This window comes from Oculina patagonica, unplaced genomic scaffold, assembly GCF_052425735.1.
Source record: "Oculina patagonica isolate OP01 unplaced genomic scaffold, crgOcupat unplaced2, whole genome shotgun sequence".
Taxonomy (NCBI): domain Eukaryota; kingdom Metazoa; phylum Cnidaria; class Anthozoa; order Scleractinia; family Oculinidae; genus Oculina; species Oculina patagonica.
Window position 1 is genome coordinate 910,361 of NW_027558036.1, and position 17,224 is coordinate 927,584.

The 17,224-nt window shown below is 40.3% G+C and overlaps 2 protein-coding genes across 2 annotated transcripts in view; both read left to right on the forward strand.

Moving 5' to 3' along the window:
• Window positions 1–3,630, forward strand: part of LOC144640208 (uncharacterized) — a 42,831-nt gene extending 39,201 nt beyond the window's left edge. Inside the window, exons 13-14 of the mRNA XM_078499412.1 lie at window positions 381–1,970; window positions 2,481–3,630. Of these exons, the coding sequence (XP_078355538.1) occupies window positions 381–1,970; window positions 2,481–2,884 (1,994 nt within the window). The 3' untranslated portion in view covers window positions 2,885–3,630. The remainder of the gene's footprint in view (window positions 1–380; window positions 1,971–2,480) is intronic.
• LOC144640220 (uncharacterized) overlaps window positions 1–17,224 on the forward strand; it is a 303,086-nt gene that overhangs the window by 116,640 nt on the left and 169,222 nt on the right. The window lies entirely within an intron of this gene.

A 17,224-nucleotide genomic window follows, 5' to 3' on the forward strand; every position in this document is an offset into this window, starting at 1 on the left:
TGGCTTTCTTATTCTCTCGCCAATTTTAATTACAAATTTGCGATCATAGATCTAGCTAAAGAATCGTAATTGCAGTTTAGAATTGTTTTAACAATTCTAAAAAGTCATTAGAAAATTAAGATCGAGAATCGTTTTCGAGTAGCGAGTGGCACTGAATAACGAATATCTCTTTAACTGTGTTGTGCAAAGCTTGATATTTACCATCATTTCTTTCAACACTTATCCCACGTGTGGAAAAATCTAATCAATCCTAGCGGTATGCAGGATGTTTGCCCCATTTAAACCAAGTTAAATAGACATTGGTTAAGCGTCCGACTGGTGTTTTATAGTATATAATAAATTATATAATTATTAATTTGTAGTTTTCACTTTTATTTCAGGAACAAATACAAGCATTTTTGCAGGATTCAGAGCCTGCAAATGCTTGGATGGATTTTTCCGAATACATCTTTTTGAAGGTTGTAAACAGTGTGATCAAGCTGGGCTAAAATGTGTGGATGACTATGCTACTCTTGAGTCTGGCTACTGGTGGAAATGGGGGAACAATACACACAAACTATTGTATGAAAAGTACACCATGAATCTCGTGAACATCATTCCTGTTGTAGGAAATTCTTCACGCAATTCTTCGCGTAACGGTTCCCTCATAGAGTACCCTTACGTCCTGCCTAAGACACATAGATGCCCAAGAAAGGAATCGTGCAGGGGAGATCTAGATTCTAAATGTGATGATGGCTATGAAGGTCCATTATGTGAGGTGTGCAGTGCTGGGTACTATAAGCAAATGCAAACATGCAAAACATGTCCAACAAAGACCTGGATGGCTGGCCAGCTGTCAATTGCAGCAGCTGTGATTGCGATAATCATTGCACTCGTGGTGTGGACAAGCAAAAAGAAATGCAAGAAGAGTACTGGACGCTCTACAGTGGATATGATACTTGGCAGACTAAAGATCGTGATAGGCTTTTACCAAGTAACGTTTGGTGTCCTGGAAGCATTTGCCTACATAAAGTGGCCAGAATCACTCGCGCTTATTGGGAAATATTCAGAACTGTTACAGCTGAACGTACTCCAGATGGCACCTATTCACTGCATACTACCAGGTTTGAAAGTCGATGCATTTGGAAGCTTGTTTGCCATTCTCGCTTTAAATGCTGCCGCCATCACGATGTCTCTCGTTATCTACGGACTGAGAAAGGTCTTTCTGATGCGTAGCAGTTTAGATGAAAGGGATCTAGTGGTGAAAACTTCACAAGCGAAAGAACTAATCTACAGAAACTTGTTTTTTGTTCTTTACGTGACGTACCTGAGTACATGCTCTAAAGCAGCAAGCGTGCTCCCCTTGGCTTGTCGGGAACTTTGTGACGACGAAAACGAAAAAGAATGTCCAAAGTTCCTCAAAGCCGATTACAACATAATATGCCATGGTCCAGAGTACAATCGTTTGGTCATCGTTGCATACTGTGCGGTTTTCTACATACTCCTTCTGCCAGCCGTATCGATGACAGTTCTTTGGAAACAACGAAAGGTGATTGGTGAAAGCGAAGCTGACAACGAAACATCTCACACACAGGAACCAAGCACAGAAGTTTCCAGGGGATTGCGATTCCTATTCGAGAATTACAATTCTCATTCGTGGTATTGGGAGTTTGTCGAGATGGTTCGGAAGGTTGTATTGACATCCGGTTTGATACTTGTGGGAGGAGAAAGCAGGGCCTATGTTGGACTTGCGTGTGTCATTTCAGGTCTCTATGGAATGCTCTTTGCATATGTCCACCCCATATTGGATAAATTCGAGAACAGGTTAATGCTGACATCCCTTGCGGTTACCTTCGTCAACCTCGGCATTGGAACTGTTAGCAAGATTCCCAAAGAAAACATACCCGCCTCAATAGACTCATACGTGGACAGCACCTTGTTTACAGTATTAGTCATCGGAGCTAACTCTTTGGTGATTGGACTTTTGGTGGGTAAGTATCGCGGTTTTGACATGTTTAAAATTTTAACCTGCAAAGGCAAATACCTCTTTTGTGGAGGGGGGGGGGGGGGGGGGAGGGGGAGTTATTTACTCTATGCCAATGTACTGCTGATGGTTTGTAGCCAAATATACCTTGTGGGTAAAAGTTTGAAAATGCATCAATCATCGGTCATTTTCAATGACGGTCATCGGCCCACGGAAGATTCGCTATATGAACAAGCCACTCCCAGAAAGCGGTCCAATTATCTATACTGGAGCACTCTAAAGCAATCCAGACAGTTTACGAATACAATTTATCGTTTACACAGGACCCATGTTGATAGTAGTTTTTATAATTGAAATGGTCATCCTGTAGAAACATGTTTTAATTATTATTATTATTATTATTATTATTATTATTATTATTATTATTATTATTATTATTATTATTATTATTATTATTATTATTATCGTGTCCTCATTATTAGTTGATTACTAATCCGGAGCTTCTTTATCTTTGCAGCCCAGTACCTTCTACTAGTTTACCGCCACATAAAAGAGTGGCGCAAAAATCCACAATGGTCCTTTTCGTGTTGTTTGGCCATGCTGCTTCCTCTGAATGAGTTACAGGGCGAATTACGTGGATTGGTTGGCAGGAATGCTCTTAAGCAACAACTCCAAACGGGAAAGATAAACATGCCGTCGATTTCAAGCACTTTAAAAGACACCGGAGCCATCGAATTTACCCTTGAGGAAATCGACGAAACTAACGTGAAGGAAACTCAGAATGGTGACAAGAAAGCCGATACCAGAAGTGAGGTGACTAAAATAACAAAACCCAAACCTAGCACGATTTATCCTGAAAGTGACGTAGTCATTGCCGACATTCATGAGCCACCAAACGAAACATACGAGACCTCCTTTTGAGCAGTGTTAAAATGTTGCAAGGTATCACATGGATATCATTGCTTTTAAAGACGCCATAAATCTGTTTGTAAGAGGGGGGCGTAAACCTTTATTATAATCATTTCATCGGGCATTTTGGCGTATTTTGCTGGCTAAAATGGAGAATTCAGCGGGCTAAAATATATTTTAGCCCGCTGCGGTGGACCAATTAGACTGAAAAAAGTTATTAACGATCAGAACTGAAAACCATTCTGTTCGCGCCGTTTTCTTGCTGGCTGGCACAAGCTGGCATATTTTCAAGCTTCGTTTAATTTGAGTCGAGAAGCTTCAAAACTGTTTTTGAGCTTTATAACGACAAAATTTTTGAAGGACTGAACGGGAAAGCAAATTTTCAGTCTTCTCAGCTAGATGAAGAGGAATTACAGAAACTCAAAGAAGAATCCAGGCGGCGAAAAGAATGTAAGTTTGTCTTCGTCGAGCAAAACTCGCTCAGTTGAATTTCAGGCATATTCCAAACAGTACAATTAATTTTAACACTTCTAAATGACGACTATTTCTTTGCTGCCGATAGAATTCTGTAATTTCCTTTTCAAGCAAAGATTGTTTTGAGTAATTTTGCGGTTGTCTGCCAAGTTTTGTAAACTTTTAAACCTAGTTTTCAATCTGAAATAAACGCCGACTCGCAAGTCGGCAGTTTTTAAGATATCGCTTACTTTTTTTGGTTCCTTAACTTAATGCCCTCTGAAATGATCATAATAGTAATAGAGTTGATGTTCTTGGGCGTGAATATGTGTTTGGCCCTTCTCAGAGCTCATTTTTTAAAATGAGCCTGAGTCGGGCCAAAAACATATTTACGCCCACGAACATCAACTCTATTGTTATATTATGTTATTCTTCACTTAAAAAGAAGATACTAGTCGAATGATGTTAGCTGATGTAATTTGTAATTAAGAATTTGGTAGCGTTTTCAGACACTAACAAAAAATACGTACTCAGGATTAATAAAGTTATTAATAGTAAGAAATTTGGTACTGACATTTATAAGTAGCAATTTCATCCATGTCCAATATACACGACCTGATACGAATCGTAAAAACCATTAGACGAATCGTACGGTTGGTACGGTTCGTACGAGTCGTAAAACAATAGTTTACGAGTCGTACAGTTGTTGAAGTGCATATGATTAGCGGGACATAATGGGTCCGAACAGTGCTGCGAATCGTACGAGTCGTGAAACAATAGTTTACGAGTCGTACAGTTGGTGAAGTGCATATGATTAGTGGGACATAGTGTGTCCTAAAAGTGCTACGAATCGTACGAGTCGTACGGTTCGTACGAGTCGTGAAACAATAGTTAACGAGTCGTACAGTTGGTGAAGTGCATATGATTAGCGAGACATAATGGGTCCGAACAGTGCTACGAATCGTACGAGTCGTACGGTTCGTACGAGTCGTGAAACAATAGTTTACGAGTCGTACAGTTGGTGAAGTGCATATGATTAGCGAGACTTGGTGGGTCCGAACAGTGCTACGAATCGTACGGTTCGTACGGTTCGTACGAGTCGTGAAACAATAGTTTACGAGTCGTACAGTTGGTGAAGTGCATATGATTAGCGAGACTTGGTGGGTCCGAACAGTGCTACGAATCGTACGGTTCGTACGGTTCGTACGAGTCGTGAAACAATAGTTTACGAGTCGTACAGTTGGTGAAGTGCATATGATTAGTGGGACATAGTGTGTCCTAAAAGTGCTACGAGTCGTGAAACAATAGTTAACGAGTCGTACAGTTGGTGAAGTGCATATGATTAGCGAGACATAATGGGTCCGAACAGTGCTACGAATCGTACGAGTCGTACGGTTCGTACGAGTCGTGAAACAATAGTTTACGAGTCGTACAGTTGGTGAAGTGCATATGATTAGCGAGACTTGGTGGGTCCGAACAGTGCTACGAATCGTACGGTTCGTACGGTTCGTACGAGTCGTGAAACAATAGTTTACGAGTCGTACAGTTGGTGAAGTGCATATGATTAGCGAGACTTGGTGGGTCCGAACAGTGCTACGAATCGTGCGAGTCGTACAGTTCGTACGTGTCGTGAAACAATAGTTTACGACTCGTGCAGTTTGCTAACTGCATAGCATTAGTGATAAAGCGTGATACTGTAATCAAAACACACCAAGCATAATGTATATTTCTCGTTCTGTAAGCGTCACGTCCCCAACACGGTAAACACAATGTATATTTCTCGTTCTAAAAACGTGCAAACCCAAACACGCTTTAGAAAATGTCCCAAACACGCTAAACGCAGTGTTTCTTGTTCTAAAAACGTTCAAACCCAAACACGCTTTAGAAAATGTCCCAAACACGCTAAACGCAAAACACACCAAGCATAACTTATATTTCTCGTTCTGTAAGCGTCACTTCCCCAACACGGTAAACACAATGTATATTTCTCGTTCTAAACACGTGGAAACCCAAACACGCTTTAGAATGGCCCAAACACGCTAAACGCAATGTGTATTCTTCGTTCTATAAAAAGTGTGCTAGCGAAACTCGCTAAACACAACACGGAAAACACAATGTATATTTCTCGTTCTAAAAACGTGGAAACCCAAACACGCTTTAGAATGGCCCAAACACGCTAAACGCAATGTGTATTCTTCGTTCTATAAAAAGTGTGCTAGCGAAACTCGCTAAACACAACACGGAAAACACAATGTATATTTCTCGTGCTAAAAACGTGCAAACCCAAACACGCTTTAGAAAATGTCAAACACGCTAAACGCAGTGTATTCTTCGTTCTATAACTAAGTCTCACTAATTATATGCATTTCACCAACTGTACGACTCGTAAACTCATTGTTTCACGACTCGTACGAACCGTACGATTCGTACGATTCGTAGCACTGTTAGGATCCACTATGTCTCACTATCATATGCCCTTCACCAACTGTATGACTCGTAAACTCATGGTTTGACGACTCGTACGAACCGTACGATTCGTACGAACCGTAGCACTGTTAGGACCCACTATGTCTCACTATCAAATGCCCTTCACCAACTGTACGACTCGTAAATTCATTGTTTGACGACTCGTACGAACCGTACGATTCGTACGAATCGTAGCACTGTTACGGGACCCACTATGTCTCACTATCATATGCCCTTCACCAACTGTACGACTCGCAAACTCTACGAACCGTACGATTCGTACGAATCGTAGCACTGTTAGGACCCACTATGTCTCACTATCATATGCCCTTCACCAACTGTAGTCCACTGTACGACTGGTAAACCCATTGTTTCACGACTCGTACCAACCGTACGAACCGCACAATTGGAGTGATGATTTTTACGATCCGTATCAGGTCGTGTATATTGGACAACCCTCAGCAATTTGGTAGTGTTTTTAGTCTCTTGGCAAGAAAATACTAAGGTATAATAATGAAATTTATAATTAGGAATTTGGTAACGTTTTTTAGTCTCCTATCAAGAAAATGCCAAGGTCTAAGGTCTTAAATCACAAGATTCTCATGTTTTACAAAGTTATAAACAATAAATCATGAACTAAAATTACGGAGCACTAAAAATAATATTTCACTTCATAACAACAGTTATAATAAGGTATTTTGTAGTGGTTATAGCCACCAAACAAAAAATACTAAGGTCGTGATTTTATTTATGATCAAGAATTAAGTAATGTTTTAGTCTCTAAACAAGAAGATTGCGAGGTTTTTTATTTCATTTATAATCAAGAATTTGGTAGCGTTTTTAGTCTCTAAACAAGAAAATACAAAAGTCTTATGAAGTCACTTGTGATTAGGAATTTGGTAGTGTTTTTGACTGTGGCACATTGTTGTATTTTGCGTCCTCAGATAGTTTTATTGTAGGATAAGTGACGTTCATTCAATTTTCTCGACAGACATGCTTACCCTTGCCCTCTAAACAAGAAGTTTGTGAGGTTTTTTATTTCATGTATAATCAAGAATTTGGTAGTGTTTAGTCTCTAAACAAGATATACAAGAATTTGGTAGTGTTTTCAGTCTTTAAACAAGAAATACTAAAGTTTATTACGTTATTTATAATCAAGAATATGGTAGTGTTTTTAGTCCTAAACAAGAAAATACAAGGTCTTATGAAGTCACTTATGATTAGGAATTTGGCAGTGTTTTTGACTGTGGCGCATTGTTGTATTTTGTGTCCTCAGATAGTTTTATTGTAGGATAAGTGACGTTCATTCAATTTTCTCGACAGACATGCTTGCCCTGCTGTGAAGTTCAATCAAGTCTTAACGGCAAATCATTACAATTCTGTTTGGCGAGTCAAAAAACAAAAATAGAGAAAAATGTACGGCAACGCTGGCTTCGCATTGAACCAATTTATTATCCATCCGCTTTCTTGCATCAGAATTGTTTAAACTTTCTCAGTAAAATCGCCTGTCACGATTTAGATTCTTCAGACAATTGTTGCAGAAATTGTTTTTTTTTTCAGTGCAGGTTCATTCAGTTTTGTGGAACATTTGCAGGAATTTTTCATAAAATGATTTGTTTCAAAGTTAATTGTGCGTTATTACGCAAACATTGTTTTACGGAGGGAACATGATCTTTATGCTTTACGATTTGGGGCGTCTTCTGTAAGAATCTCCAGTTCACGACTAAGAAAGTATAAAGCACCGCCGTGCATCTGGTCAAAACAACGGAAGAGTGTTTCCATTCTACAAAAAAAAGTCCGGTTTAAATTTGATAGTTTCCAATGCCGAATAAAACCGATGTTCTCAAAGTTTAAAAAGGCGTCTCCCGTAAACACTCGTTCGATTACACAAACCAATCGGAATACACTGCTTTTAGCAAAGGCAATGTGTGATCTTCCTGGTTCTAATTGAAAATTCCTCGAAAGACAGAATACGAAGAGAGCTTTTGGAATACGAGCTGGTAACCACTGAGTATCCAGCCAACCAAAAAGGTAATCTTGGCTGAGTATAACGTGCAAAATACGTATTTGCATCACGCGTGATTTGTACGCCATGGAATGGTGTTGGATAATAAATTTTCTTGAACAGCGGAGAGCCGTCTGACTATTAATATCACAGCACTTCTGATTAACCAAGCATGTTTGTCGTCGGAAAGGCTTTTAATTATGAGCAAGGTTTTATGTAATAGGGTAGAACATTACGTGTTGTTTAGAAAACACTGTAAAGTGGGTCATGTTTTGCTGGAGAAGGAAACATAAGCCTTTAATAAAGCCTTCCTTTTGACCTTTACTGGTGTCTCTGCTTCTCTCTTTATAACCCCCACTGACAGATTGGTCACATTCATTTTTGTCTCGAAGTATGTTTCATTTCTTTTTCAGGACCAAATTCTCCATTTTCATTACTTTTTACTGTGCGTGATAAGTTAATAGCAAGTCATTTTGTACTTGACACGGGGCCTTTCACACACAAATCTTGCGGCGAACTCCCAAAAAGTAGTATTACGTAGGAGGTTTCACTATCACCTGGGTTGCACTCGTTTTTTTTTTTTTCGAGAAGATGAAAAGCGCACGAAAGCTTGGTACGCCAGACGGAGCAAAAAGTAATTCAGATTGGCGATGGGAGAAGGACACTTGCTGTTGTTGTTGTTGTTGTTGTTGTTGTTTCTGCCGTCTGAAACACAAAATATCTAGTAATTCCCCCTCTCTCCACTTCCAATGTTGTACCATTGTAAAGGGGGCGGGGGGAGGGATCTCTATTTCCTAGCATTCGTGACGAATTGTCGCGTTTTAAATGGTGTCCCAAGTACTTTTCTTTGAGATTGTGATTTTAATAAAGACGCGATAAAACTTAGCGATTGCCACGTTTATTTATTATTAAGTCAGTCGCTATAGTACGTTTCAACCAATGACGTTTTCAATCAGTGTAGTTTACCACAAGTTTCAAGATCCTCGGGGAGGGGGATACTCAAACATGTTTTGTTTTAATACGGGGAGGCTCAGTTCCGAGTTCGAAACCCCTTACTCTTTCATATACCATTTTTGACAGAAAAGGTAAGCCTTCCGTATACCTTCGATAGAAAATGGCACCCCTTTTAGATACCTAAAGAGAGGATCGATACTGTATTTCTTTTCGTAATTTTTCACTTTCGCCTACAGTTTCGCTTACAGCTTTGTGTCCCCTTTTATAAAATTCCAGCGAAAAGGTACCTCCCCGGAGCCCCCCAGTATAGTCCAATTTAAGAAGAGCCCCGTACCCGACCGGGTTCTCAAAAAGAATCTAACTCTAGTTGCAGAAAAAAGTAATCTAAAATAAAGTAAAGACTTTGCTATGTTTATTTTACACAACACTGTCACAGTAGAAACATGGATACTATCCATGGTAGTAAAGCTCAATAACGGTTTATTCTTTAAGCGCACGAAGTTACGCCACTTTTTACGAATCTCACCTTTTTTGTCCAACGACATCATAGATAACAAACTTTAAACAAAAGCAACTCAAAACGCATAAGACGAGAAATACTGAAGTTCTCATTTCCCTGTGCGTTATTTCCCTAATTACATTCTCCTTCCTGAAGCACCGTTCTCGACTAAGGAAACCCTGCAAGAATGACTGCGCGCTCTCTTACGAAACAAAAAGATGAACGTTACAAAGGAGAGTTGACGTCAATGTTTTCTTGGGGCGATTGAAAGAGATTTTAACGCACGGCCATCTTTGTTAGCAGCTGTATTGCAATGTTCTTATAACAAATAACATATAGCGCGAATTTTTCGACAGATCGCAACAAGTCTTTCTCGAAATCATTTTGTTGCATTTTTCGTTGACGAACTGAGCGTGCGACAGCTGACGCAAACACGTATCACCATGCCTGCGCGCATAAACTTAAAGTAACTTGCAGAATGATATTGCTGACACACTTGTAAATTAGGAGTTGTGGCACAAACCGTGACAACTCGCTCGGCTCGCCCAGGCTCGCCTCGCTCCTTGTCACAATTTGTGTCCACAACTCCTAATTTACAAGTGTGCGCGGAACGCAAGACGCCTTTCTTACCCCCCTCGCGAAACGAGTTGCAAAAAAGGCGTTGGCGGCACCTCTAACGGCCCGCAGCAACAGAGAGCGCCACCTGTGTGCTAGATTTATTTTTCAATTAAACAAATATTTTCTTTGGTATATACAACAGATGGCTGCCGCAAGATATTCGTCAGAAGTTTTGCAAGCTATGATGGAGGAAAACCTCCGTGAATTTCAAAGAAACCCCCAAAGAAATTTAACTTTTTTACTGGCCCACACCGATTTTCACGAATGGCTTCGTGTATGGAAAATGGACATACCGGAAGCTAACGAAAACAACAAAGATCTTTACATTTTTGCAAGAAAAAACAAGAAAAAGTTTTATGATCTTTTAGTAAGCGAAATTGATGACTTACGAAGCTTAAAAGCAAGCTTTGGACTTGAAGTTAAATTTTCGATACAAAGAGACGGAGTTACGCAACACATGAACCACTATTTCAGTGAAAGAGAACCGCACGTGTTTTCAAAAAACACCAAAGAAAAAATCGAAAAAGAGTTTGACAGATTTATCGAAAAAGCAAAGGGAGAAATTGAGGCTTGGTCAGAGAAGGGCTCGGGGTGGAAAATTGAAAGAATAGAAATGGCGTATATCAATGTCGCGCGTTATCAGCCATTGAGAGGGGGGAGTTATCTGCCTTTACCACCAAAATTGGCAAACAAAAAAGCAGTTATTAACGTGCAAAACAGGGATAACGAATGTTTGAAATGGGCTTTGAGAGCTGCATTATTTCTGCCAAGAGATGGGAAAAATCCGCAAAGAACAAGCAGATACCCAGTTGACGACGGAATAAACTACAATGGAATCGATTTTCCAACGCCTCTAAAGCAGATTGACAGGCTTGAGGCGCAAAACAACAACCTTGCAATAAATGTGTTTGGATGGGAAGACGACTGTGTGATACCTCTCAGAACAAGCAAAAAAGAAAATAGCATTTCCCGTATAAACCTTATGTTAATTGAGTCAGGATTAATTCAGCACTACTGTTTTGTAAAAAAAGTAAGCGCTCTGCTTTACGATCAGACTAAATCACACAACAAAAAACACTTTTGCATGATGTGCTTGACCGGTTTTACAAGAGCAGACTTGCTCGAAAAGCACGAAAAATATTGCAATGGAGTTAACGGCAGGCCAACAAGAATCGAAATGCCGGAAGAGGGGAAAAACACTCTTTCTTTTAAAAACTATCAAAAACAAATGAAAGCGCCTTTTGTAATTTACGCCGACTTTGAGGCATTGCTGAGAAAGAGGCAAGGATGCAAACGCGAAACGCCCGAGGACCGCAAGAAGAGAAAAGAGCAAGGGGAAGACATTGAGGAGCTGAAGCCAAAAAGCTACACGGACAAAACGGAACAGCACGAGGCGTGCGGATTTTCTTACACGGCCGTGAGGAGCGACGGCAAACACGAAAAGCCTTTTGTTTACAGAGGAGAAAACGCCGTTGAAGTTTTTTTGAACTGCATTTTAAGCGAAGAGAAAAAAATAAGAACAGAATTGTCAAAGCCAGAGCCCCTTGTGATGACTTCGGAAGACTGGGAAAAATTAAAAAATGCAACCGATTGCCACATTTGCGAAAAAACGCTGATAAAACAAAACTTTGTAGACTCGTTGCCGGTTTGGATTGGGTATTATGGTGAACTTAATTACTTTGGGCAGCTTCACAAAAAATGTTATTACAGCACGAAAAAAGCGGAGCAAAGCCTTGGTACCGAACACCACTATGAGCTAAAAAAGCTGACACAAAACACACACATAGTGGCCGCAAAGAACCAAAAAAAATGTTTGAAGTGCCACAAGCCGCTTATCCAGCCGAACTACAAAGATGTGGTAAAGGACCACTGCCACATAACAGGGAAGTTTCGAGGAGCCGCGCACAACATTTGTAACTTGATGATGAGAATAAATCCAAAAAATGTCCAAATACCAGTTGTATTTCACAACCTAAGGGGCTATGATGCGCACCATTTAATGCAGGCAATGTCAAAGATTTCAAAAGAGGCACAGAAAGAGGTAAAATGTGTCGCAAACAACATGGAAAAATACATCACATTTTCATTTGGCGGACTGCGTTTTATTGACAGCTTAAACTTTCTTCAAGGAAGTCTTGATTCACTTGTAACAGCGACACCGAAGGAGTCATTAAATATAACAAAATCTATTTCAACACAGTCTGATGAAAGTTTTGAACTTCTTTGCAAAAAGGGAATCTATCCTTACGAATACATGGACTCATGGGAAAGACTTAGCGAAACAAGTTTGCCTGAAAAAGAAAAGTTTTACAGCAAACTTAATGATGAGAACATAACGGATGAAGAGTACAAACACGCGCAAAACGTGTGGGAAACCTTTGGCTGCCAGACCCTGGGCGACTACCACGATTTGTACGTTAAGACAGACGTTTCTCTGTTGGCTGACGTTTTTGAAAACTTCCGAAAAATCTGTCTTGAGAAGTACGGGTTAGATCCCGCGAATTATTACACGACGCCAGGCCTTTCTTGGGACGCACTTTTGAAAAAGACAGGCGTGGAGCTTGAGTTACTTACGGACTATGAAATGCATCTTTTTGTTGAAAGGGGATTAAGAGGCGGAATTTCGATGGTAAGCAAGAGGTATGCAAAGGCGAACAACTCTTATGTTGAGGGATTTGACCCGAGCCAGCCAAAAAAATACATAACGTACCTCGATGCGAATAACCTTTACGGGTGGGCAATGAGCAAGCCGCTTCCAAAAAGTGGATTTAGATGGAAAAAGGATATGCCAACAGAAAAAGAAATAACGACAAAAAAAGAGTATGCAAAAGCTGGATGGATTTTAGAGGTGGACTTGGAATACCCGAAAGAGCTGCATGACGCCCACAACAGCTATCCATTAGCACCAGAGAAAAAGAAAATAAACAAAGAAATGTTTTCGCCTTACCAAAACAAAACAATAAAAAATCTTGATTTGCACCCGCCAGACACCAAAAAGCTTGTTTTAACTCTTGAAGACAAAACCAATTACGTCGTGCATTACCGAAACTTGCAGTTTTATCTAAAACAGGGAATGAAACTCAAAAAAGTGCACAGGGCCTTAGAGTTTGAACAAGAGGCGTGGATGGAGCCGTACATCCGGATGAACACAGAATTCCGAAAAGAAGCGAAAAGCGTCTTTGAAAAGAACTTTTACAAGCTAATGAATAACTCAGTTTTTGGAAAAACAATGGAAAACTTGAGAAACCGTGTAGACATAAGAATAGTGCGCAGCGACGAAAAAAAGAAAATAAGAAAATTAGTTGCAAGCCCATTGTATTCAAGGCATGTGATGTTTTCAAACGATCTGGTTGGAATAGACATGCGAAAAAGTAAGCTTTTTCTTAATAAACCGGTCTACACAGGCATGTCTATCCTTGACGTAAGCAAGCTATGCATGTATGACTTCTTTTACAACCATCTGAAAAAGGAGTACGGAGAGCGTTGCGAGCTTTTGTATACAGACACAGACAGCCTTTTGCTTGAGATAGAAACAGAAGACGTTTACGCGGACATGGCAAAAAACATTGACAAGTACGACACAAGCGACTACCCAGAAGAGCATTCACTTCATTCAAACGAAAACAAAAAGGTGTTGGGAAAAATGAAAGACGAATGCGCAGGAAAACTAATTTCAGAGTGTGTTTGTTTGAGGCCAAAAATGTATTCAATAATGACAGAAGGCGAAAGCAAAAATGAAATCGAAAAAATAAAGAAAGGCTTCCCTGAGGTGGAAATAAAAGAGTGCGCGTGCGCAGGGGCCGGGAAAAGAATGCAGGCAATAATGGAAAACGATGAAGAATTGGTCAAAAAAATAATAAAGAAACATCCGAAAGCAAGTGTGCTAAAATGTTGCAAAATGCTAAAAGTGGACGAAATAAATATAAAAAAGGCAAAGGGGGTAAAAGAGTGTGTGACAAAGAAAAAGATAAATCACGAAAATTTCAAAGAAACACTTTTTCAAAACAAGGAAAGCTTTCACGAAATGCACATGCTGAGGAGCTATGCCCACGAGATGTATTCGATAGTGGTAAACAAAAAATCGCTGTCGCCATTTGACTCAAAGCGATGGATAGCGGATGATGGGATACATACAAATGCTTACGGGTATAAGTTTTGCGAAACACCTACATAAACAGAACTTTTATAGCTTTTCTAAGCCCAAGGGGCTCAAGCACTAAGTGCTTGGTGGTAACTGTGTATTTGGAGGAATAACAAGCAATTCTTCACGCACGAAGCCGCGCTTTGGGCCATCGTGCAAGTAATAAAGCACTGGCTGATCAGGTTTAGTAACAGACCTTTCGATGCTGTAGACTTTTAATGACCAAATCGGATCTGTAGCCCTTTTTACGCCGCCTTCTAGCTCGCCAGGTTGGTAGAGAAAGCGCACATTAACGAGAGAGGGGAGTTTTTTTTCTTTCTTGCCAACAGGTCTTGTATATTTTGAGGACGGTTTTGACGAAACAGCCTTTTCTTTGATTGCAGCAGCAGGTTTCTTACCAGTAAGACTGGTAACTTCGTTGTTCAGAGCGGTAACAACTTCGGGAAGCCTTTTTACCCACGCTGTCGACCGCTGGCCAGATGGCAGGTTCATCTCGACACCGTACTGATAACCAAACAGGCGCCCTGCCAGTGTTTGATTAAAACGTTCAACAATAGCTTGATCTCTGTGGATATTAACACGCCCGCGTCTAATATAGGTTTTGTGATTTTCCATTTCTTTGGTAACAGCTCCCATGAATTCGCGACCAGGGTCAACTTGAAGCATCTGTGGCCATTTTAGTGCACTTCGCCTGTAAATTGTCTGAAAACCTTTTGCAACCTCAGTTGAATCTTTGGAGGTCAAAGGCTCGGCCTCTTTGTAACGGCTGGCAACGTCGACAACAGTCAGAGCGTATTTGTAAACTTTTCGCCCTCGCGGCAGTTTGTCGTGTGGCAGAAAAAGAAGGTCCGCCTGGTGGACCGAGTTAGGGGTAGAAACATCGAATTTTGGGCGAGGAACGTATCGTGGTGCCGGAAGGTAGATCTGCCAAAGGGCCTGCTTAACTAGCCACTTTTTTGCGGCATCTTCGGAAACCTTGGCAGCCTCGGCTAATTTTTTTATCGCTGCAATTCCCTTCCAGTAGCCCTGGGGGCTATAGTAGACTTTCGAGATTTTCTTCGAAAAGTTTTGCTCCGCAAAAATCTTTGCATCCATGCGTATACAAGAAAAAAAAGAAACGTTTAAAGAAACCGAAAGGCAGCGTACCCAAGAGCAAGAGCGCCTGCGCCAACGAACATCAGTTCACCTTGTTTCTGCTGCTCGCTTGGCTGATAAAAATCAGAGAACTTGGGTTCTTTCGGAGGAATCATTTGTTTGTCAGGATGTGCCTGGTTGTAGAGTTTGAAAGCGTAGTCTGTGTTCGTAAAGTTCTGTTTCGCTTGCTGTTTGATCTCATTGTTGGTTTCGATCCAGTCGAGAAGCTTCGTGCGGTCGCGAGAGTACTTCGCGTAAGCTGCCTGGTAAGCCTCGAGAGCTTTGTCGTGTCTTTCTTTTTCTTTCAAAGCGGCGTCATCTCCGCCACCCAAAGCTCGAGCAAGATAGTTGCCGCCAATGAAAGCAGCAGCGTTCAAGATAGCTCCGCCAGCCATAATAGCGATGCTTGCCATTTTTGAACTTTGTTATTATATTATGCGAATTTTTTTTTAATTGGTGGGGAGAATTTTCTGGTCCTCGAGATACTGTTTAAGAGTGTGTCCATAAGAGGACCAGGCAACATGTGATACAGCTCATATCACCGATTTCGCCCAAACTTACCATAAATGCTGGGTATGGTGAGCTATTTACTGTGACAAAACATCAGCTTAAAATATTTTATTCCCTTCAAGTTATGGCACCTTTTGCAAAAATGGCCATTTTTCACTAATTTATGCATATTTAATTAGCTGACTTTGATTGACCAGTTCCACAAGAAAAAAAGACTTCTGAAAATAAAATTCACTGCATTATATTCTGTGGTTATTAGGCTTTAAGTACAATAATTCACTTCAACCGTCTGATTTGATTTCTTCTCCTCAAACGGTCTTTTGGAAGGTACACATTTCGTACTGTTGGAAATAGCCTTTAACTAGTGCCCAATATCTCCCATGAGCAACAACTTATATACATTATTCTTACATGGGTAATGAAATCCATCTCTAAACTTCACAAAAATGCCACAAAATGTCTGGGGACTTCAATATTTTATTAGTATTGAGGAACTAAACACACGTAACTTAACGATTTCTTGCTATTTCATCAAAATTCACCGAAACACAGAAGCCATTTATTTGCCTCAATTTGGCATAACATCGGTACGAAATAGCTAATCAAGCATAAATCTATAGATAACAATCAAAATATTGGCGAAGAAAAGGCAGTTAGGACATTTTTCGGAGCGTTTTCAGAGCCGATATAATTCGGCAATGTTGTGATAGCAAATGTAAAAATAGCAGCGAAAGATTTTCTTCAAAAGCTCGCTCAATTCAACATTTAGGCACATCAAAGTTAAGAAACAAGAAAGTAATACTACATACATGCCACTTATCGACACACAGATGCTTTCTTTTGAAGGATTTGTTCTTCCTCGCTGCACTTCGATCCTTCGATCGATCTCAATTGACATGTACTGTTGCTTTGAGGCGCGATGAACTTAGCCAATACATCGTGGTTCATTCTTCGTGAAAGGTGTAAACAGGTTGTAAATAAAGTCATTCAAAGAGCTGTTCAAGGTTCACGGAAGGACACTTCTCTCAGCCAGTTTGAATGAAATAAATTTAACTGGAAAATAAACAACCGCCATGTTGTATTTCTACCTTTGAGCCTGCCGTTTCAGTCAGCGGTACGGCCGTTCACTGGGGCAAGTACGTAGTGTAGTCATCATATAGTTGTTTGACTAAATCCTATATAGGGATATTCATAGAGGGGATACATAGCCTAGCCCTACACAGCTATACACACCTATAGATAGCTTAACACAGCTATACACAGCTATACACACGCGTGTTCATTTGCTTTTCCTCCGCAAATGTTTGTTTTCGTTGGAATAAGTAGCGGATGGCGTTATCTACCCTCTGAACGACCGGGGCTTGATCTTAGCCTTATAAGTAGTGTGCGTTTCTTGTAAAAGTGAGAATTTTTTCAACTTCTCCATTGAATTTTTTTGATAAATAGTTGATGAGAAATACACTGGATGCAGTGTAATGTATGCGATGCAATCGGTTTTGATGCTCTGAAATTGAGCTCTGAAATGTCGGAAACCATTAAATAATCAGAGCAAGTTTTTTCCATCTTATATCA